The 24,083-nt window shown below is 37.3% G+C and overlaps 1 protein-coding gene across 1 annotated transcript; it reads left to right on the forward strand.

Moving 5' to 3' along the window:
* Nucleotides 1-1,422: 1,422 nt before the first annotated feature.
* Nucleotides 1,423-4,968, forward strand: LOC126679982 (uncharacterized). Its single transcript, XM_050375009.2, has 2 exons — nucleotides 1,423-4,024; nucleotides 4,469-4,968. Exons 1-2 carry the CDS (start codon nucleotides 1,423-1,425, stop codon nucleotides 4,897-4,899), a joined length of 3,033 nt encoding a protein of 1,010 aa, XP_050230966.2. The 3' UTR covers nucleotides 4,900-4,968.
* The last annotated feature ends 19,115 nt before the right edge of the window (nucleotides 4,969-24,083 follow it).

Genomic DNA, 24,083 nt, shown 5'->3' on the forward strand with positions numbered 1-24,083 from the left:
TCTCACCTAGTCCAAGGTGGCATACCAATTATCACAAGAAGTTTCCGCCTCCACTAACAAGAACTCAGAAGAGGAGGCGCCAGAGGTTGAGGGCTGCTGCAAGAAACGAGTGGCAGTCCAGGCACTTGGAAGATCCTAGAAAAGTTGTAGAGGAAAAGGGGTCAAAGAAGATCTTAATTGAGAAAGAGCAATCTGGAAGCCAAAAATCTTCAGAGGCAGTGGAAGTGAAAAATAAAACTTCCCACGTGCCTTCGAAGAAGGAAATTTCGGATATGGAGTTGGAAGCTTTTCTTGAAGGAGAATTTGCAGGAGATGGCATGAACTTAGATGATCTCCTAGAAGACGACATGGAGTTGGATGATCTCGTGGATGAGGAAATCCTAAAGGAGGGCATGAGACTAAACAACCTCTTGAAAGAGGATACTGATGACACTCCACCAGTTAAGGAAAGCGGCAAATTTCAGAGGAGATCTCTAGAGAATGGCGACTCAGAATCAGACACAGAAGGTGATAAGAAGAGATCCATCAGAGTGGGTGAAATTGAGATTCCCCTCACTTGTAATGCTTTCTCCTTGATTCTTCCAAGTGATTTCAAAGGTCCTGACAACTCTGAGGAAGTAGAAGAAATTCAGAGAGAGGAGGTATCCAAACCTCCAAAAGATAAGTGTCGCAGCCAGGTCACCATACAAGAAGCTGCAAATGGTGGACCAAAGAGGGTGATTTTTGACAAACCTGCAGAGGCAATGACCAAGCATATTAAGCCTTTGTACATAAAGGCTCACTTCAATGGCAGACCAACCTCCAGAGTCTTGATTGATAATGGTTCTGCTGTGAATATTATGCCATTCAACATGCTACAACCTCTAGGAAAAACTACAGAAGATCTCATCTCTACAGAGGTTAGTGTGTCTGCCTTTACTGGAGAGCTCACAAAAACTATTGGTGTTCTCCCAGTAGAGGTAACTGTAGGGAGCAAAACTTCCCTATCGGCGTTCTTTGTTGTAAATTCATCAGCCAGCTACCAAGCTCTTTTGGGACGAGATTGGATTCATGCCAATTGGTGCGTTCCTTCATCCTTACACCAGTTTCTGCTCTTTTGGAAGGGAAATGAGGTGGAGGTGGTATGGGCAGACACAAAGCCATTTACCACTGCCACCAACATGGTAGAAGCCCGTTATTATGACTCATGTGTTGGCCCCATCCAATTTACTGGGAAAAGTAAAAAAGGGCAGAAGAAAGAGAAATCCGACAAACCTCTAAATGTGCATGAAGAGGTCAAAAGAAAAGCAACTGAGATACTTGGATCAACGGCTATTATTCCATACAACAAGCCGTGTTCCTCCATCACCATTGAAGAAATTAATGATTAAGCTCACCTCTAGTGAGTTTGTAGCAGCTGCATCTGCTATCTTAAAAGAACGTATGCAGTACATTATGGAAGGAATTATGGAGGAAAACAACTTGGCAGAGGTTCTAGATGCTGAAGTGGTTTATGAAGAAGAAGAAGTTTCTGAAGATCATGAGATTGGCTTGGAGGAGCTAGAACAAGCACCTCCTTGGATAGATGATGAAGCCATCCATGTTAGAGAGGAGTTAGAAGAAGTGAATCTTGGAACCTCTGAGGAACCTCAGGTAACTTTTGTTAGTAAAAACCTAGAGGTTGGTTTAAAAACAAAATTAACTGTACTCTTGCAGGAATACAAAGATTGCTTTGCATGGCAATATTCTGATATGCCGGGGTTAAGCAGGACATTGGTAGAACATCGGCTTCCTATTAAGCCCGAGTTTCAGCCATACCGCCAACCTCCAAGAAGAGTGTCAAAAGAAGTTGAATTAAAGGTAAAAGAGGAAATTGAAAAATTGTGTAAAGCAGGCTTTATTAGGCCTGCTAAATATAGTAATTGGTTAGCAAATGTTGTTCCAGTGGTTAAAAAGAATGGAAAACTTAGAATATGCATAGACTTTAGGGACTTAAATGAAGCAACTCCAAAAGATATTTATGCCATGCCAATTGCTGACACTCTTATTGATGCTACAGCTAATCATTCTCTTTTGTCTTTTATGGATTGTTTTGCTGGATATAACCAGATTATGGTGGCTAAAGAAGACATCTCCAAAACGGCATTTAGATGTCCAGGATCTATTGGGACATTTGAATGGGTGGTCATGCCGTTTGGTTTACGTAATGCTGGTGCAACATATCAGAGGGCTATGAATGCCATCTTCCACGACCTCTTAGGTAAAACTATGGAGGTTTATATTGATGATGTTGTTGTAAAATCAAAACTAATGAAAGATCATTTGAAAAATCTAGAGGAAGCATTTAGGAGGATGAGAGTTCACTGTTTAAAACTCAATCCTTTGAAATGCGCCTTTGGTGTAAAAGCTGGAAATTTTTTGGGGTTTTTGGTCCATGAAAGAGGCATTGAAGTGGACCAAAACAAAACCAAAGCTATTCGAGAAGCTAAACCGCCTAGAAATAAAACAAAACTTCAGAGGTTTCTTGGGCAGGTTAATTACTTAAGGAGATTTATATCTAATCTTGCAGGAAAAACAAAAGTGTTCTCAGAACTGTTGAAATTAAAAAAGGAGGATATTTTCAGATGGGAAACCATCCATCAAGAGGCTTTTGATGAAATTAAAGATTATCTAATGAAGCCTCATGTATTGATGCCTCCCAAAAAGGGTATACCTCTGAGGTTGTACATTTCAGCAGCCGAAGGTTCAATTGGGTGTCTGCTAGCCCAGAGCAACCAAGATGGACATGAACAGGCTATTTATTATTTGAGCCGTTCGATGACATCTACAGAGGTTAGATACACTCCTATCATGAAATTGTGTCTGGCTTTGTTTTTTGCCTGCACTAAGTTAAGACACTATCTGCTTAGTAATAGAGTCTATGTGGTGTCTCAAACCGACTTGATGAAATATATGCTAAACAAACCTGTTTTATCAGGAAATATTGGAAAGTGGTTATTAAGTTTGGCAGACTTTCATTTGATTTATCATCCCCAGAAGTCGGTCAAAGGTCAGGCTCTAGCAGATTTCCTAGCCGACCACCCATGTATAAACTTAGGAGATGAAAGTAAATTTGATTTACCAGTTTTTATGAATGAACATAGACCTTGGATGCTTAAATTTGATGGGTCTAGTACAGATAGGTCTGCGGGTGCTGGAATCATAATAGTATCACCTTCTGGAGCTAAGACCTCCTTGTCTTTTAATCTTGACTTTGAATGTACAAATAATCAATCTGAGTATGAGGCTTTGATTATTGGATTAGAAATCCTCCTAGATCTAGGTGCTAAAAAGGTCAAAATAATTGGAGATTCTCAATTGGTTATTAGACAAGTGTCTGGCGAATATAAATGTATGAGTTACTCTTTATCTTCTTATTATGCTATTGCTATACAGTTAATAGAGAGTTTTGAAGAGGTTGAATTAGTACATGTTCCTAGAGAGGAAAATTGGGAGGCCGATGAATTATCACAGCTAGCATCGGGCCTACGTCTGTCAGAGGAGTTAACCCACCGACTAGTAATGGTACAAAGAAAAACTCACCCTTCAATTTTTAAAAGAGGAGTACAACTAGATATTTTCAATATTGATGATAACTTAGTACAGGATTGGAGGAGAGATATTAAAAAGTACCTGGAGAATCCTAGCAAGAAGATGATGTATAAAGTAAGAGTGAGAGCTGTTAACTACGTGCTCATAGAAGATGTTTTATACAGAAGAGGATTCGACAACCTATTGCTAAGATGCCTTGGAACTACAGAGGCACTAGAGGTCACGAAACAAACTCATGAGGGAGTTTGTGGAGCACATCAATCTGGAGTGAAAATGAGATGGCTGATCCGAAGACATGGTTACTTCTGGCCATCTATCCTAAAAGATTGCATGACTTTTGCAAAGGGTTGTCAATCGTGCCAAAGGTATGGAAACATACAAAGACTTCCAGCTGCTGAGTTGAAGTCTGTCATCAAACCATGGCCATTCAGAGGTTGGGCCATAGATTTGATAGGTAAAATATATCCTCTATCTTCTAAAAATCACAGTTTTATAATTGTAGCTACTGATTATTTTACCAAATGGGTAGTCGCTAAGCCATTGGTAAAAGCAGAGCAAAAAGATGTGATTAAATTTATTAAAGAGGAAATTATTCATCAATTTGGAATTCCACAATCAGTAACTACTGACCAGGGCACAATGTTCACTGGTAAGGAGATGCAAGAATTTGCCACTGATTATGGAATAAAATTATTGACCTCTACACCTTATTATGCTCAGGCCAATGGCCAAGCTGAATCTTCTAATAAAATTATCATCAACATAGTTCAAAAAATGTTGGAAGAAAATCCAAAGGATTGGCATCGAATTTTATCAGAAGCACTCTGGGCATATCGTACCTCTAGGCGAAATGCTACTGGAGTAAGTCCATTTATGCTAACCTATGGTCATGATGCAGTGTTACCCATGGAGGTGGTGGTGAGGTCATTGAGAGTAGCTAAGCAGAATCATTTGACTCCAGAAGATTACAATGAAACCATGATGATGGAGTTAGAAAATCTAGAAGAAGGGAGACTTCAGGCTTTAAACAATATGATTATACAGAAGAAGAAAGTCTCCAGAAGCTACAACAAGAAAGTTAGACCTAAGACATTTCAAGAAGATGAGCTAGTATGGAAGTTGATCTTACCCCCTGGTACTAAAGATAGAGAATATGGGAAATGGTCTACTAATTGGGAAGGGCCATTCTTAGTCCACAAGGTGATGAAGGGGAATGCGTACTGGCTATCAAGTCTAGAGGGTGAGCCTCATAAAAAATTTATTAATGGAAAGTACTTGAAGAAATACACTCCCACCATCTGGGAGAAATACAACTTAGAAATGACTTAATGGCTTTTAGCCATACATGTACTGCAGATTATGTAACTTGTTTTAGCAAATATCAGTACATGAGTTGTAACATTGTGGCTTTTAGCCAAATGTATTATCAGATTTTTAGGAGTTTGGCTATTTCGGCTAAACCTGTACTTTTTCATTAACTTATGGATTTTGGCACAAGATGTAATGTAATGGCTTTTAGCCATTTTTGATAATTAAAATTCTAAAATTTGGCTACTTTAGCTAAATTGGTGAGGCTATAATTAATCGACTATAGAAAATTAATTCCAGCAGTTGGTTCTAGAAGTCGACTCCTAAAAGTTGATTCCTAGAAGTTTTAGAAGTTGACTCCTAAAAGTTGATTCCTAGAAGTTCTAGAAGCTGACTTCTAAAAGTGGACTCCTAAAAATTAATTCCAGAGGTTTGTTCTAGGAGTTGACTTCTAAAAGTTGATTCCTAAAAGTTCAAGTTGACTGGTCAGTTGATCCTCTAGAAGTTGATGTCACGAGTTGACTGTCAAAGGTGGAAAGTCAAACTCCTACTATGTTTATAAGGTCTCTATTCTGCTAAGACTTCTTAAACTTTGGCTAACTAAGCTAAAGGGATAAAAAGAAAATTCAACAACATTCAACAGCAAACAAAAACGGCCCTGTAATGCAATGCATGGCTGTAAGTGACATATGTGATTTGTTCGTGAAACAAGTCCTGGTATGGACATCACATCACTACACAAGTATATGGCTAAAGCCATCTTCATACCAGGAACATAAACACATAGTGAAAATGCAATGCATGGCTGTACCTGTAAGTGAATCTTGGTGTGGAACACGACAAGCAAACAAATGGCTGGAGAGCCATCTTCACACCAAGACATTTGAAGTTTAGAAAGTACCTGAATGGCGTCTCTGTGATGCAATGCATGTACAAGTGTATAGGTGCAGGTGTAGTGTCACAAAGCAAGTACTGGCCAAAAGGCCGTGTAAGAAAAATGTCTGAGATAAATAGAAGGAACATCATCCAACAACTTTTTAAGATACTAAAGTATTACAACTATCAACTATTTAATTAGTTCGATATACAAATACTGCTGAATAATGTCAAAGTTGGTGGAGGAGTTCTGAGCAATGTGCAACAAGTGAGATGGAGGGAAATTTGAAAAGAAATGCTACAGCTCCAGCTTATCTCATTTTTATCGGCAAGCAGACTCCGCTTTCACTTTCACAAACTCTGGGCAAACAGCCTATAAATTAATGACATGATGTTCTTCTTGGATGGCAACATGCAAAGGTTGAAATTTATAAAACACAGGATCTCAGGAGTCGACAATGCCATCTTCTTATCCTGTAAGTCAGAGAATTTTAGTTAATCATTTATGTGCAAAATTTCAAAATTTAAATTGGCTAAGAAAAATAGTGCAGTTGGAAGTTTCAATAATGATACATCTAAGTGTATAAACCAACTACGTAGCCAATTTATATTTTTTTACTATTGCTCAAATATCTATACAAAATTGATTAGACACATAGCATATTAAAATGATAAGTTTAGGCTTAAAACACAAATATGGCCTGAACATATTATTTTATTATTCAGCTATTTGGAGAGTTCCTGAACTTCAAAACGGCTTAAGAAAATTAGCCAATTTGATAGAGATAAAAGATTCAAAGTATTTACAGAATCTCTAAGGACTAATCAAAAACTTCAACCATTCGAGCAAAATTGCACATAATGATTCACTTCAAAGTTTCTTTGCCAATACACCAAATATTTCATATCCAAACCACTCGAACACATGATAATAGAAACAAGTGAAATTCAAAATTTTACTTTCTATTATTATAATTTGTTGAGTCGGATTGTAGATTGTGGCTAAACTAAAAGATGGATTGTTAGCCGTAAAGAACGAAAAATTAGAACTTGTTGTTAGTTTGATATTGCCGATATAAAGGAACCAATTCATAAATTTGAACCAAATTTCAGTTTTTCAAAGATGTGAAATTGGTATTTGACTTCGGCACACTTCATAAATTCAATTTTATACAACAAAGATATTGGCAAAACACATGAATTTCTAGCATTCTTATACATATATGTTTGAAAGTTTCTGCGAAGTAAACAAAATATAGTGACATTCATGTTAACTTTTGACAATTAAAAAGGGAGAATAGATACCTTCAATGTTGAACACAAGTTGTTCGAAGAGACTTGTTTCTAGTTGAGTGCAGGAAGTGCCCCTGTCCACATAGCTCCCTACCGAGCTGCTGCTCAGAATAGCTGCTGGAGTCTGCCATTCCATGCAGAAATTACAAGCTGCTCGCTGAAGACTCCCCTGCCAAGAAGTTTTGCTGCCATTTAGATTTTTTCAGTTGACACCAACTTATCGGCTGAAATCAGATTTATGAGATGAATATACACTACTTAAATGCAAATATTGGGCCAAAACATGTTAATGAGTGTAAAATTGAATGAGATAAAGAGATACCACCGAACGAGGACCTGTTGCTGCTGTTGCCGTGGGTCTGAAAGGTAAGACAGCTGCTGTCCCGCCTGAAAATTAGAACATGGCCGAAGATCTTGAGAAGCTTGTTCTTGCGGTGAATCTTGGTGGAGCTGCTGCCGTGATGATTTTATCGCCGCCGTTGTAGAGAAGGGAAGATCCGCTGCTACTACCGCCGGCTTGGAGAGAAGAAGACCCGCTGATGTCGTGGCCAAATCGGAGAGACCTGCTGTCGCCATGGCCAGAAGCTTAGAAGCAATCGTTCTTGGAGGGAAGCTGTTGCCGACCTGCTGGAAACCGCTGCTTCAATGGCGCCGCTGGATGTCTTCGGAAAATAGACAACCGCCGCTGCTGGAACGGACCCGGAGGACGCCGCTGTCTTGCTCCAAGAAGGAATGGTTGCCGCTGCTTGCTGAAGATCTGCCGCCGTGGGCCTTAAAAGAACGGCAGCTGCTGAACTTTGGAAAAAAAGGCGCCAGTTTTGGAAATCTTGGAGCTGCCGTCACCGGAGGTTGTGGACCCGCTGCGACCGCCGGAGGGTTGTAAACCCGCTGCCGCCGTGATGGAGTGTTGATGATGAGATAAAAGTCTTCCCACAAATTTTTGCAAAAATGAATCGTACTTGACACTGTGCATATAAATTAAAAGGAACTCCATATCTTTTTTTTTTTTAATTTGCTGTTTATATAAAGTCAATATACCAGGAAATACTAATTCAAGCATGGAAAAGTTATATGAATTAAAGATGAGAACTTTGGTGGGAAAGTTTGAAACGGGCAATAAGTGAATTATTTTTGGAGAAATTGAATTTAAGATCTGGGTGTGGAGCGTGAAAGTGGGAGAAGATTATAAATATTAAGACTTTGGAGGCCTTAAAAGATTTATGTTTACACATAATTCTTGGAGTCTTTGAAATTTTAACGGCTAAGAAAAACGTTCTGTGAATTTTCAGAATCTCCAAAATATTAGGCCTAATTGTAATAAAAAAAATTAATTTTGGCTAAAAGAATATATATATATATAAATGGCTTTATTTCTAAAAAGCCAATTATACAGGGGGCATTGTTTGCACAAAAATTAAAAATATGGCTTAAAGGCCATAAAGCCCCTATTCTTTTCAAAAGATAAAAGAGGTTGACTAATGTTGACTTCAGAAGTTGATTTCTAAAGGTTGATTTCTAGAGACTAATGTTGACTTCAGAAGTTGATTTCTAAAGGTTGGTTTCTAAAGGTTGATTTCTAGAGGTTGACTAATGTTGACAGAAGTTGATTTCTAAAGGTTGGTTTCTAAAGGTTGATTTCTAGAGGTTGACTACTCCAGAAGCTAATTCAAAAAGTCCAAGCCCAGTTGCAGAAGATCAAGCCCAAATTTGAGATGGCCATTAAATATTAATTTAAAGAGGAAATTACACCATTTACCAAAAAAAATGAAAATAATTACAAAACTACATGTTAACTTTTTTCATTTACAAAAATATTAATAATATTTACAAAAGTACAAAGAAATAAAAAATAATATCAAACATACGGTGTATACTGTGGGTATGATGTCAGTATACTAATAAACTAACATTATATCAACATTATAAAAAAATTATACCGACATTATACATACTGAGATTTTATTAATATTAAATGGAAATTTACCAAAATTACATCAAATCGTATACTAAAAATTAAATTAATAATATACCAAAATTATACCAACAGTATACCAAAAGTGTACACATCAAAATATACTGAAATTTTATTATTACATCAACATTACACCACATCGCATACTAAATATTACCCTAACAGTATACTAAAATTATACCAACAATATACAAATTCTCTAGTTTATTACCAACTATAGTGAAAAGTACATATAAAAAAAATATACATGTTAGCAACTAGAAAAAATATATAAAAATTTATAATCGATATACCAAAAATATACTGAAATTATACCAATAATAAACCAAACATTATTTTTAAATTATCTGATTTATAGTTTTAGTATTCCAAAACTATACCATAATTATACCGACATTATACAAATCGTACTTTTGTAATTAATTTTCATTTTTTGGTACTTTTGTAATTAATTTTAAATCAGTCGTATTTTTGTAAATAAAAAAGTTTACTGGTACTTTTGTAAATATTTTTAAAATTTTAGGTACTTTTGTCATCGCCCCTAATTTAAATGGCCCATAAGCCCAAGAAGTCCATTCCAGAAGAAAAGAAGTTAAAAAGCACGTGCAACAGAAGTAAAGACACGATTGGCAGTTCCTGAAGGTGGGGAAGAACGTGTGCAGTTGGTACATGAAGCAACAGTTTTCAAATGATGAAGCTATAAATAAGAGAAGACCAGCCAATTTGCAACCCCCGATCAAATCCAACAAAAACCAGCCCAAAGGCAAAAACACTCAACACTTAGCATTCTCAATTTTCTTCAATCAGTAAAGAACTTTACGATTGAACTTCTGCAATTTCTACTCAAACACTTGTATTTTCATTTCATTCAATTAGTAAACATATTTACAGTTGAATTTCTTTGTTTTAGCATTACTTGATTGGAGTACTTGTTATAAGGTTAACCAAACCCCAATCGCTCGTTTAAGAAGTTAAGTTACATTTTGGAATCCGCTTCCTGGCACGCCCGCATTTCACACGCTTGTTGTTACGAACGCAAAACGCCAGTAACAGTTTGTTTCGTAACGTTTGAAAACATTTAGCTTAAAATCGTTAAAAGGGTATAATGTTTGGATTTGTTTCGTAACGTCTGTAAACATTTGGCTTAAATCGCTAAAAAGGTGAAATGTTTGGATTTGTTTCGTAACGTTTGTAAACGTTTGGATTAAATCGCTAAAAAGGTGAAATGTTTGGATTTGTTTCGTAGCGTTTTATACGTTTGGATTGGTTTTGTAATGCTTTAAATGTTTGGCTTAAATCGCTAAAAAGGTGAAACATTTGGATTTGTTTCGTAATGTTTGTAAATGTTTGGCTTAAATCGCTAAAAAGGTGAAACGTTGGGATTCGTTTCGTAACGTTTTAAAGGTTTGGCTTAAATTGCTCAAAAGGTGAAACGTTTTATTTGTTTTGTAACGATTGTAAATGTTTGACTTAAATGGCTAAAAAGGTGAAACGCTTGGATTTGTTTCATAATGTTTGTAAACGTTTCCTTAAATCGCTAAAGTGGTGAAACGTGTACATTTTTTTCGTGTCGTTTTAAACGTTTGGATTGCTTTCTTAATGTTTTAAACGTTCTGATTTGTTTCGTAACGTTTTAAACGTTTGGATTTGTTTCTTAACGTTTGTAAACGTTTGGCTTAAATAGCTAAAAAGCGGAAACGTTTTGATTTGTTTCGTAGCGTTTGTAAATGGTTAGTTTAAATTTCCAAAAAGGGGTAACGCTTGGATTTGTTTCGTAACGTTTCTAAACATTTGGATTTGTTTCGTAACGTTTGTAAACGTTTGCTTGAATCGCGAAAAAGGTGAAACACTTTGGATTTGTTTCGTATTGTTTTAAACGTTTAGATTAGTTTCGAAACGTTTTAAACGTTTAGATTAGTTTCGTAACATTTTAAACATTTTGATTTGTATCGTAACGTTTGAAACGTTTGGATTTGTTTTGTAATGTTTGTAAACGTTTGGTTTAAATCGCTAAAAAGGTGAAACATTTGGATTTGTTACCTAACGTTTGTAAACGTTTGCTTAATCGCTAAAAAGGTGAAAAGTTTGGATTGGTTTCGTAACATTTTAAACGTTTGGATTGGTTTTGTAACGTTTTAAACATTTGGCTTAAATCGCTAAAAAGGTGAAACGTTTGGATTTTTTTCGTAGCGTTTGTAAACGTTTGTCTTAATTCGCTAAAATGGTGAAACGTTTGGATTTGTTTCTTAACGTTTGTAAACGTTTGGATTTGTTTCGTAATGTTTGTAAACGTTTGGCTTAAATTTCCAAAAAGGTGCAACGTTTGGATTTGTTTCGTAACGTTTGTAAACGTTTGGATTTGTTTCGTAACGTTTGTAAATGTTTGCTTAAATCCTAAAAAGATGAAACATTTGGATTTGTTTCGTATCGTTTTAAACGTTTGGATTAGTTTCGTAATGTTTTAAATGTTTGGATTTGTTTCGTAATATTTTAGACGTTTGGATTTGTTTTGTAATGTGTGTAAATGTTTGGCTTAAATCGCTAAAAACGTGAAACATTTGGATTTGTTTCATAACGTGTGTAAACGTTTTTGCTTAAATCGCTAAAAAGATGAAACGTTTGGATTTGTTTCGTATCGGTTTAATGTTTGGGTTGGTTTCAAAACGTTTTAAACGTTTGGATTTGTTACGTAACGTTATAAACGTTTGGATTTGTTTCGTAACTTTTTTTAAATGTTTGGCTTAAATTGCTTAAAAAAGTGAAACATTTGGATTTATTTTGTAACGTTTGTAAATGTTTGGCTTATATCGCTAAAAAGGTGAAACGTTTGGATTTGTTTCGTAACGTTTGTAAACGTTTGGCTTAAATCGCTAAAAAGGTGTAACGTTTGGATTGGTTTCGTAACATTTTAAACGTTTGGATTTGTTTTGTAACGTTTTAAACGTTTGGATTTCTTTCGCATCGTTTGTAAATGTTTGGCTTAAATCGCTAAAACGGAGAAACATTTGGATTAGTTTTGTAACGTTTTAAACGTTTAGATTTGTTTTGTAACGTTTTAAATGTTCTGCTTAAATCGTTAAAAAGGTGAAACGTTTGGATTTTTTTCGTAACGTTTGTAAACGTTTAGCTTAAATCGCTAAAAAGGGAAAACGTTTGGATTTGTTTCGTAACGTTTGTAAACATTTGGTTTAAATCGCTAAAAAGGTGAAAAATTTGGATTGGTTTCGTAACATTATAAACGTTTGGATTGGTTTCATAACGTTTTAAACATTTGGCTTAAATCGGTAAAATCGTAGCGTTTGTAAACATTTTGCTTAAATCGCTAAAATGGTGAAACGTTTGGATTTGTTTCGTAGCGTTTGTAAACGTTTGGATTTGTTTCGTAACGTTTGTAAACGTTTGGCTTAATGTCCCAAAAAGGTGCTACGTTTGGATTTGTTTCGCAACTTTGTAAACGTTTGGATTTGTTTCGTAACGTTTGTAAACGTTGGCTTAAATCGCTAAAAAGCTGAAACGTTTGGATTTGTTTCATATCATTTTAAACGTTTGGATTAGTTTCATAATGTTTTAAACGTTTGGATTTTTTTTGTAATATTTTAAACGTTTGGCTAAAATCGCTAAAAAGGTGAAACATTTGGATTTGTTTTATAACGTGTGTAAATGTTTGCTTAAATCGCTAAAAAGGTGAAACGTTTGGATTTCTTTCGTATCGTTTTAATGTTTAGGTTGGTTTCGTAACGTTTTAAACGTTTGGATTTGTTTCGTAACGTTTTAAATGTTTGGATTTGTTTCGTAAAGTTTTTAAACATTTGGCTTAAATTGCTTAAAAAGTTTAAACATTTGAAATTGTTTCGTAATATTTATAAATGTTTGGCTTAAATCGCTAAAAAGGAGAAATGTTTGGATTTGTTTCGTAACGTATGTAAACGTTTGTCTTAAATCGCTAAAAAGGTTAAATGTTTGTATTTGTTTCGTAATGTTTTAAACGTTTGCTTAAATCTCTAAAAAGGTGAAACGTTTGGATTTGTTTCGTATCGTTTTAAACGTTTGGATTGGTTCCGCAACATTTAAAACGTTTGGATTTGTTTGTAACGTATTAAACTTTTGGATTAGTTTCGTAACATTTGTAAACGTTTGGCTTAAATCGCTAAAAAGGTGAAACGTGTGGATTTTTTTCGTAAAGTTTTACACGTTTGCTTAAATCTCTAGAAAGGTGAAACACTTGGATTTGTTTTGTAACATTTTAAACGTTTGCATAAAATAGCTAAAAAGGTGAAACAATTGGGTTTGTTTTGTAATGTTTTAAATGTTGTGATTGGTTTCGTAACGCTTAAAAAGTTTGGATTGGTTTCGTAACGTTTTAAACGTTTTTCTTAAATCGCTTGGATTAGTTTCATAACGTTTGGATTTGTTTCGTAACTTTTGTAATTGTTTTGCTTAAATCGCTAAAGACTGGAAACATTTGGATTTGTTTCTTAACGTTTGTAAATGTTTGGCTTAAATCGCTAAAAAGGAGAAACGTTTGGATTTCTTTCGTATCGTTTGTAAATGTTTGGCTTAAATCGCTAAAACGGAGAAACGTGTGGATTTCTTTTGTAACATTTTAAACGTTTGGATTTGTTTTGTACCGTTTTAAACGTTTGGATTTCTTTCGTATCGTTTGTAAATGTTTGGCTTAAATCGATAAAACAGAGAAACGTTTGGATTTGTTTTGTAACGTTTCAAACGTTTGGATTTGTTTCGTAACGTTTTAAATGTTTGGCTTAAATCACTAAAAAGGAGAAACGTTTGGATTTCTTTCGTATCGTTTGTAAATGTTTGGCTTAAATCGCTAAAACGGAGAAACGTGTGGATTTCTTTTGTAACATTTTAAACGTTTGGATTTGTTTCGTACCGTTTTAAACGTTTGGATTTCTTTCGTATCGTTTGTAAATGTTTGGCTTAAATCGATAAAACAGAGAAACGTTTGGATTTGTTTTGTAACGTTTCAAACGTTTGGATTTGTTTCGTAACATTTTAAATGTTTGGCTTAAATCGTTAAAAAGGTGAAACATTTGGATTTGTTTCGTAACGTTTGTAAACGTTTAGCTTAAATTGCTAAAAAGGGGAAACGTTTGGATTTGTTTCGTAAAGTTTGGATATGTTTGGCTTAAATCGCCAAAAAGGGGAAACGTTTGGATTTGTTCCGTAAAGTTTGTAAATGTTTGGCTTAAATCGCTAAAAAGGTGAAACGCTTGGATTTGTTTCGTAACATTTTAAACGTTTGGATTGGTTTCGTAATTTTTAAACATTTGGCTTAAGTCGCTAAAAAGGTGAAACGTTTGGATTTTTTTCGTAGCGTTTGTAAACGTTTCGCTTAAATCGCTAAAATAGTGAAACGTTTGGATTTGTTTCGTAACATTTGTAAACGTTTGGATTTGTTTCGTAACGTTTGTAAACGTTTGCTTAAATCGCTAAAAAGGTGAAACGTTTGGATTTGTTTCGTTTCGTTTTAAACGTTTGGATTAGTTTCGTAATGTTTTAAACGGTTGGATTTGTTTCGTAATATTTTAAACGTTTGGATTTGTTTTGTAATGTGTGTGAACATTTATCTTAAATCGCTAAAAAGGTGAAACATTTGGATTTGTTTCATAACGTATGTAAACGTTTTCTTAAATCGCTAAAAAGGTGAAACGTTTGGATTTGTTTCGTATTGTTTTAATGTTTAGGTTGGTTTCGTAATGTTTTAAACGTTTGGATTTGTTTCTTAACGTTTTAAAGGTTTGGATTTGTTTCGTAACATTTTTAAACGTTTGGCTTAAATTGCTTAAAAAGGTGAAGCATTTGGATTTGTTTCGTAACGTTTGGCATAAATCGCTAAAAAGGTAAAATGTTTGGATTTGTTTCGTAAAGTTTGTAAACGTTTGGCTTATATCGCTAAAAAGGTGAAACGATTGGATTTGTTTCGTAAAGTTTTAAACATTTGATTAAATCTCTAAAAAGGTGAAACGTTTGGATTTGTTTCGTATAGTTTTAAACGTTTGGATTGGTTTCGTAACATTTAAAAAGTTTGGATTTGTTTGTATTTGGATTGGTTTCGTGATGTTTAAAAAGTTTGCATTTGTTTGTAACGTTTTAAACTTTTGGATTGGTTTCGTACCGTTTGTAAACATTTGGCTTAAATCGTTAAAAAGGTGAAACGTTTGAATTTGTTTCGTAACATTTTAAACATTTGCATAAAATAGCTAAAGAGGTGCAACAACTCGATTTATTTTGTAACGTTTTAAATGTTGTGATTGGTTTCGTAACGCTTAAAAAGATTGGATTGGTTTCGTATCGTTTTAAACATTTGGCTTAAATCGCTTGGATTGGTTTCATAACATTTGGATTTGGTTCGTAACGTTTGTAATTGTTTTGCTTAAATCGCTAAAGACTGGAAACCTTTGGATTTGTTTCGTAACGTTTGTAAACGTTTGGCTTAAATCGCTAAAAAAGTAAAACCTTTGATTTGTATCGTAACGTTTATAAACGCTTGGTTTAAATTGCAAAAAAGGTGAAAGGTTTGTTTCGTAACGTTTTTAAGCGTTTGGCTTAAAACGCTAAAAAGAGGAAACGTTTGGATTTGTTTCGTAACGTTTTAAACATTTGAATTAATTCGCTAAAGAGGTGAAATGTTTGGATTTTTTTCGTAATGTTTGTAAACGTTTGGCTTAAAACGCTAAAAAGGTGAAACGTTTGGATTTGTTCCGTAACGTTTGTACACGTTTGGCTTAAATCGCTAAAAAAGGGGAAATGTTCGGATTTTTTCGTAACGTTTTAAACGTTTGCATTTGTTTCGTAACGTTTTTAAACGTTTGGCTTAAATAGCTTAAAAAGGTGAAACATTTGGATTTTTTTCGTAATGTTTGTAAACGTTTGGCTTAAATCGCTAAAAAGATGAAATGTTTCGATTTGTTTCGTAACGTTTGTAAATGTTTGGCTTAAATCGCTAAAAAGGGGAAACGTTTGGATTTGTTTCGTAAAGTTTTAAACGTTTGCTTAAATCTCTAAAAAGGTGAAACGTTTGGATTTGTTTCTTATTGTTTTAAACGTTTGGATTAGTTTCGTAACATTTAAAAAGTTTGGATTTGTTTGTAACGTTTTAAACGTTTGGACTGGTTTAGTAACGTTTAAAAAGTTTGGATTTATTTGTAACGTCTTAAGCTTTTGGATTGGTTTCGTAACTGTAATAACCCGTAAAAATTGTGAAATTTAAATTGCGAGTTTCGGAAATTGTTTGAGTCGTTTTACGTATTTGAAATTTGAGTTGGTTCGATTCAAGTCCGGGTTGGGCGTGGTTCGACCAGTTGTGGGTTGAACCAGGCCTCGTTTGAACCAAAGGTCTCAAACGAGACCTGGTTTGGTTCGGTCTCGAACGAGAATTGGAAGTCTCGTTCGAGACTTCACAACTTGGGCAGGTCTCGAACGAGACCTGCAAATTCTCGTTCGAGACCTCTTCAGAATCGTGGTGAGGCACGATTCTGAAGCCCCCTTTTCTCGCAAATCTTCACCATAAAATCTATAACGATCCAAAACCTATTGTTCCTGATATTCACAAACCCTAGCCGCTCCTTTTTCGTCTCAAAATCCTCTTGATAATCATCGCCATTTTTGCTGTGGAGTCCTTCAACTTCAAGCTTTAGAATTCTATTTTGACGTTTATAAATGGCACTTCCGTTTGTAACTGATATCTCACTCGTTTCAGAATCAAATTCACTTCCGTTTGATCCTTGAGATTGTAGACTCAGTCCTCTACGATCCGACATCTTATTCTCGAAGAACGGTACGTAAACGAATCCATATCAATCGCCGCCGTTTTACCGTTTTCAAGAAATTTTCTGTTTTTTTAATCTAATCGACCTCTCTGAAATTTAATTCGTTCCACATCCGTTCGGAGGTCGAAATCAGTTCCGTTTGTTTCCCGTGAAAGTAGACTCACGCCTCTACGTTGCTACACTTTTCATTCGTCAAACAGTACGTAAACGAACCCGTATCAACTGCCGTCGTCTCATCGTATTACATTGACTATGTTGTTATCGTTTTTTTTACTTTTGGGTTCGGCTGTTTCACAAAAAAATTGGCTCTTATACATTATGTTGATTGATGAACAGCATAATAGTCTCGATGTGGTTTCTGATTAACTGATTAATGACTTATAAGGAATTGATATGTCGAAGCTTTAGTATTTGGTTTGTTACTGTAATTGTTATAGTTTTGAAATTGTTATTTATAGTTAAGTTTATATGTTTGTGTTTGATTTGTTAACTTGAAACTTGTTTAGTTGAATGTTAAGAATCATCAAAGCTTGATGGATTAGGGAGTTTAAATTAAAGAAAAATGTTGAAATGTCTGGCGGGTGTACTTCATGGAAATGATTTTGAATTATGTTCTTAAGTGAGGAAGATGGTTAATGTGCGTGGTTAATCCTTAGGTTATTTTGCTAAAAACCTATAAATTAATTATTATTATTTGAATATTTGAATATTTAAAAATAATATTTGAATATTTAAAAATTAAATTAATTATTATTATTAATTATTATTTAATCGATAATTTAAGATTTTTGATTTAGAATGTCTTTGGAATTAAAGTTATATTTTAGATTTATTTTGTTATTTAATTAATTGAGATAATTGACAGTAATATTTAATTACTTGGGTTTCAAGCTATTGAATTCTATTTTGATATTAATTAATATTTTATTTAATATTAATTATAAACTGTGGTTTATAACTCCGGTTTTATGGTTGGGTCGGTTTGGAATTGGGTCACCGATATGTCGGTTTAGCTTGGTAGTTTTGAAAAAGTCGGCTAACTCACTATTTGAGGAATTGATTTTATTTATCTATTAAATATTATTTTAATAATATTTTCGGATTGGATTTAAGTGCGAACTCAATAGACTTGAATTAATTGCGGCATTACAATTTATTTGAGAATTGTGTTTCTCTGTGATTTATCTGATTATTTAATTGTGCCAGTCCTACGTGGTGTCTAGTGATCTTAGAGTTTGGGGTCGTACGGATTTTAACCTATTTATTATTTTAGAACCGTCGACTGCTCGTGTTTCGGAGTCTACGCAGGGTTAGCTGTTTGCCAAGATCACGTGGATAAGCAAGCAGTGAGTTTGTAGTGCTATTTACCACTTTATTAAGTACCGCATCATATTTTAATATTATAAATGTTTGTGAACTGTTTTTACGGATTATGGATCTGGATTGAAACGAGCTACTCGATAGGCTTATATCGAGACTGTGTGCACCGGTAAGTACTCTGGGAAACGGCAGACTAAAGTCTTGCTTACGCTGGTATATTTATATGACGAGGATTTGTTCCCGTCCACTCTGGGTTTATCGGTATGCTATGTCATACTTACGCTGGGATCATTTCAATACTGTTTCCATAATCATATTATATTATTATAAAAAATGTTTTGATTTAAGTGTTTTAAACTTAATAAATGTAAATAGTATTGCAAACTCATCTCAGTATATCTGACCCCGTTGTTTTCCCAAATTTTCCAGGTTTATGATTTGAAAGCCGGTCCACTCCGATTCTTTTGATTCCTCAAAGGTTTTTATGTTATTAAACTAGTTTATGTTTTCGAACTCTTAGACCGCAGTAGAACTAGTATATATATTACTTCTTATTGCACTTTGGGATTGTCGAATTGATCGACTATTTATTATTGGCATGTTTACTCTGGAATACTTTATTATTATATTTAAGGCTTGCTGTTGAGCATTTCAGATATTTAAATTATTTATATTAGGACTGTAATATAAATTGCTAGACTTAGGTTGGAGTCTCGGTTGCCCCCGAGCAGTTTTCTGCAGGTTTAAATGTTTATTTGATTTCCCCGAGGCTTGCTACAGATTTTGATACAACCATACTCATACCCTAGCGCCGGTCACGATTCATGAAATTGGGTCGTGACAAAGTTCGTATCAGAGCTTTAGTTTCGAACTAAGGCCAAATTTTTTGCATGTTACGTGTTTATCGCTTTAAGGCATGTTAAGTGTTACTGTTGTGTCATTGGATCTACTGCTGAATTAGGATTCAAGGTTTGTCTTTTGAAACGTCATCATTTGTTTTCAAAACTTTCTACCTTCACCTTTAGGAATGTTTGAGTCGGTCTTATGTGTTATTGATGTTTTACTTTGCGAAACTTTTTGCTTTACCCTGGAATGTTAGTGATATTACTCTGGATAAATTGTTGATTTGTGAACTATTAAATTATTCTCTGGGTGTTGCCATTTGGGCATTGTTTGAGATTTGTTGTTTCATTCTTAGGAATGAATACTCGTAGGCGTGCTGCAGCTCAAACTGAGGCTGAGGCTGATGACGCTATGTCGATTGAGGTTGACCAGCATGAACCAGCGGTTCAAGTTGGCAGGGGACGTGCAGGTGGAGTTCCGGCTGGTAGAGGCCGAGCCGGCAGAGGTCGGGGTGGCAGAGGTCAGGCTGCTGGAGGCAGAGGTAGGGGACGTGGTGGTGCAGGCGTTCAAGCACCAGGTGTACCACAAGCTCCTATTGATCCGTTTGACTTCACGACGTTTTTAGCTGGGATCACTGCACTCCAGAATAATCAAGTTCAACTGCAGGCGGGACAGATCGCCATGAAGAACCAGTATGCTATGCTGGGACAGATTGTGCAGCAACAGGTACCACAAGCTGGTGGTGTTGCGGTTGGCGGTGCTGGAATCACTGACAGGGACTTGGTGTTGGCTTATTTAAGGCTGAAGCCGACTGAGTTTGCGGGCGACGGCGACGCCCTAGACTTTCTGGAGGAGGTTGAGCGGAATGCTCAGAGACTACAGGCTTCTGAGAGACAGACCGTTATGTTAGTGGAAATGTCTTTGAAGGGTGCTGCAAATGACTGGTTTCGCAGGGAGATTCACGCGGTGATGGCTACTATTACTTGGGCGGATTTTGTGACCCAATTCAAGGAATTTTATCGACCTTTTTCAGTGACAGAGCGTCTCAGAGACAGACTGCTGATTCTGAGGAGAGGAGACAGATCGGTACATGAGTACACTACTGAGTTCGTGAGACTGAGTCGCTTTGCCCCAGATCTGTAGTCTGAACAGCAGAGGGTGAACGACAGGTACGTGAAGGGTCTAGGTGCTGACTTTATTAGTCTTCTGACTGAGACGACCAAGGAATTTTCTGCTGTAGTGGACAGTGCCCGTCGGATGGAGGAAAATTTACTACACTTTGTGAAGATGACTGAGACAAAGAAGGCGAGCAGTGTTGTTCAGAGTAGTGGGCAGTAGGGTAGTAGCAGCAGCTATCGGTTCAAGCCTTCCCAGTACAAGAGTCAGAAAGGGGGTACTCGAAAGGGTTATCAACCATATTCTCACAGTTCTGGTTACAGTGGGAGTAGCCGTGGATCTGGTCGCGGTTACAGTGGTACTTCTAGCGTTCCGCTTTGTCAGAACTGCAGGCGCAGACATTCGGGACAGTGCACAGTGGCACCAGGTAGTTGTTAGGCTTGTGGCCAGCAGGGTCATTTTGCAAGGGAGTGTCCTGGACAGCAGATGTCGTCGGTTAGTGTTTCTCAGCCGTTCTTTCAGCAGTAGAGAACTGTTTTCACTTCTTCGGCAGGGTATTCTCAACCTGCCGCTTTGTTTGGTGGCCAGCGGGGCCGTGGTTCAGGAGGGCATGGTTTTGGTGGCCGTGGAAACGGTGGTAGAGGCTCGGGTAGTTACAGCTCTTCTCAGGCACCACAGCAGGGACAGGGTCAGGCTAGAGTATTTGCTCTGAATCCTCAGGATGCTCGTGCATCAAACGTCGTGGTGCAAGGTACTATTCCCATTTCATTTGTAGATGGATTGGTCTTATTTGATGCGGGTGCAACACACTCTTTTGTTTCTTCGATTTTTGCTGCTAAGCTGAGTGTGACACCCTCTAGGTTGTTAGAGCCCTTATCTGTATCTACGCCTTTGTCTGACTATGTTGTGGTGGACGTGGTTTATCCGTCTTGTTCTGTGGTTATACATGGTGGGGATCTTAGCGCTGATTTAACTATGCTTGACGTGTTATCTTTTGATGTCATCTTGGGGATGGATTGGTTTTCACGCCATTTTGCTTCTATCGACTGTCGAGGGAAGTCGGTTGTGTTTGGGATTCCCGGTGATATGCCTTTTTCTTTCCAAGGAGAGAAGGCAGATGCACCTAAGAATCTAATTTCGACGATCAAGGCCAAGCGTATGATGGGCAAGGGTTGCCAGGCTTTCTTAGCAGTGGGTCGTGATTTAGAGGGTGATAGTGGTGATGTTCATAGTGTTCCGATAGTGAATGAGTTCACTGATGTGTTTCCAGAGGAGTTGCCTGGATTACCACCTGATCGTGACATTGAGTTCTGTATCGATGTTGCTCCTGGAATAGCTCTTATTTTGATACCTCTATATCGGATGGCTCCTGCAGAGCTGAAAGAGTTGAAGGAACAGTTACAAGAATTGCTTGATAGTGGTTTTATCAGATCGAGTACTTCTCCGTGGGGTGCTCCTGTGTTGTTTGTCAAGAAGAAGGATGGGTCATTTTGGCTGTGTATTGACTACAGACAGCTGAACAAGGCTACTATCAAGAACCGGTATCCTCTTCCTCGCATTGATGATTTGTTCGATCAGTTGGAGGGTGCTAAGTGCTTTTCGAAGATTGACTTGAGATCCGTGTATCATCAACTTCGGATTCGAGACGTCGATGTGCCTAAGACTACTTTCAGAACGCGGTATGGGCATTTCGAGTTTCGGGTCATGTCCTTTGGGTTAACTAACGCACCGGCAGCGTTTATGGATATGATGAACCGGGTATTCAAGCCTTTTCTAGATCAGTTCGTCATTGTGTTTATTGATGACATACTGATTTACTCTCGGAGTGAGGAGGAGCATGCTTTCCACTTGAGAACGATACTGCAGACTTTGCGTGAGCATCAAATGTATGCTAAATTCTCGAAGTGCGAATTCTGGCTGGATCAAGTTACTTTCTCAGAACGTCAAAGGATGGGATCAAGGTTGATCCGACAAAGATTGAGGCGGTTATGGATTGGCAGAGGCCGAGGTCAGTTACCGAGATCAGAAGTTTTCTGGGGTTAGCAGGCTACTATCGTCGGTTCGTGCAGGATTTCTCCAGAATATCTGCACCGATGACTAAACTGACACAAAAGGGTGTTAAGTTTGAGTGGACTGACAAGTGCGAGGCGAGCTTTGAGAAGCTCAAAGAGATTTTGACTACAGCTCCTGTGTTAGCGTTGCCATCTGGCATTGAGGGTTCACTGTGTATTGTGATGCTTCTCGTATCGGTTTGGGTTGCATTCTGATGCAACATGGTAAGGTGATTGCCTATGCTTCTCGCCAGCTGAAGAAGCATGAGGTGAATTTTCCTACTCATGATCAGGAGTTAGCAGCTGTAGTTTTTGCTCTCAAGATTTGGAGGCACTATTTGTACGGTGCGACTTGCGAGATCTTTACTGATCATAAGAGTCTGAAATACATCTTTGATCAGCGTGAGTTGAATCTGAGGCAACGAAGATGGTTGGAGTTACTGAAAGACTACGATTGTACTATTCAGTACCATCCGGGTAAGGCTAATGTGGTAGCTGATGCGTTGAGTCGCAAATCTTCGGGCAGTTTGGCCCATATTTCTGAGGTTGGGCGGAGACCCATGGTTCGTGAGTGGCATGGTTTGTTAGCTTCGGGATACGGATTTCAGGTTTCGCGGAAGGGTTGTTTGTTGGCACAGTTGCGAGTGCAGCCGGTTTTGATTGATAGGATCAAAGCTTCACAAGCTGAGGATCCACAATTGAGACGGATTATGGATGAGATCCATATGAATGGGAATTCTGAGTTTGTTCTGGCGGATGGAGTTTTTCAGGTACGGTTCTCGACTGTGTGTTCCGGATTCGGATGGTTTGAGAGACCAGATTCTGGAGGAAGCGCACAAGTCAGCTTACAGTGTTCATCCGGGTTCTACCAAGATGTACCATGATCTCAAGGGTACGTACTGGTGGAGCGGAATGAAAAAGGATGTTGCAGAGTTTGTGTCTAAGTGTTTGACTTGCCAGCAGGTAAAATTAGAGCATCAGAGACCGTTTGGATATTTGCAACTGCTACCTATTCCAGAGTGGAAATGGGAGCGGATTGCTATGGATTTTATGGTTGGTTTGCCACGTACCCGACAGAGGTATGATTCGATTTGGGTGATAGTTGACCGTTTGACCAAGTCAGCTCACTTCCTACCGATTAAGGTTACTTAGTAGGCTTCCAAGTTGGTACAGTTGTACATCGATCGGATTGTGAGTCTCCATGGTGTACCAGTGTCGATAGCTTCAGACAGAGGTTCAGTTTTCACCTCTCGGTTTTGGAAGGCGATGCAGGAATCTTTGGGTACGAGATTGGATTTCAATACTGCTTTTCATCCTCAGACTGACGGTCAGTCTGAGAGGACTATTCAGACTTTGGAGGACATGCTCAGGATGTGTGTTCTGGATTTTCAGGGTAGCTGGGATACTCATTTGCCTTTGATTGAGTTTTCCTATAACAACAGTTACCACGCTAGTATCGAGATGGCACCTTATGAGGCTTTGTACGGACGCAAGTGTCGATCTCCTATCTGTTGGGAGGAGGTTGGCGAGCGCAAGCTCTCGGGAGCAGAGATTATTCAGATTACCTCAGAGAAGGTACCATTGATCAAGCGGAGATTGGAGACAGCTTTTATTCGGCATAAGAGTTATGCTGATCCGAAGAGGAAAGACATGGAGTTTCGGGTTGGAGATTTCGTGTTTCTTCGGGTTTCGCCTATGAAGGCGTTGTGCGTTTTGGTGTTAAGGGGAAGTTAGCACCGAGGTATGTTGGTCCGTATGAGATCATTGAGCGTATTGGAGCAGTGGCGTACAAGTTAGCGTTGCCACCAGATATGTCGTTGGTTCACCCAGTGTTTCACATTTCCATGTTGAGGAAGTGTATTTCTGATCCTTCTCACGTAATAGTACTGCAGAGTGTTGAGATTGACCATGAGTTATCATACGAGGAGCAGCCTGTAGAGA

Source organism: Mercurialis annua, linkage group LG5, assembly GCF_937616625.2.
Source record: "Mercurialis annua linkage group LG5, ddMerAnnu1.2, whole genome shotgun sequence".
Classification (NCBI taxonomy): domain Eukaryota; kingdom Viridiplantae; phylum Streptophyta; class Magnoliopsida; order Malpighiales; family Euphorbiaceae; genus Mercurialis; species Mercurialis annua.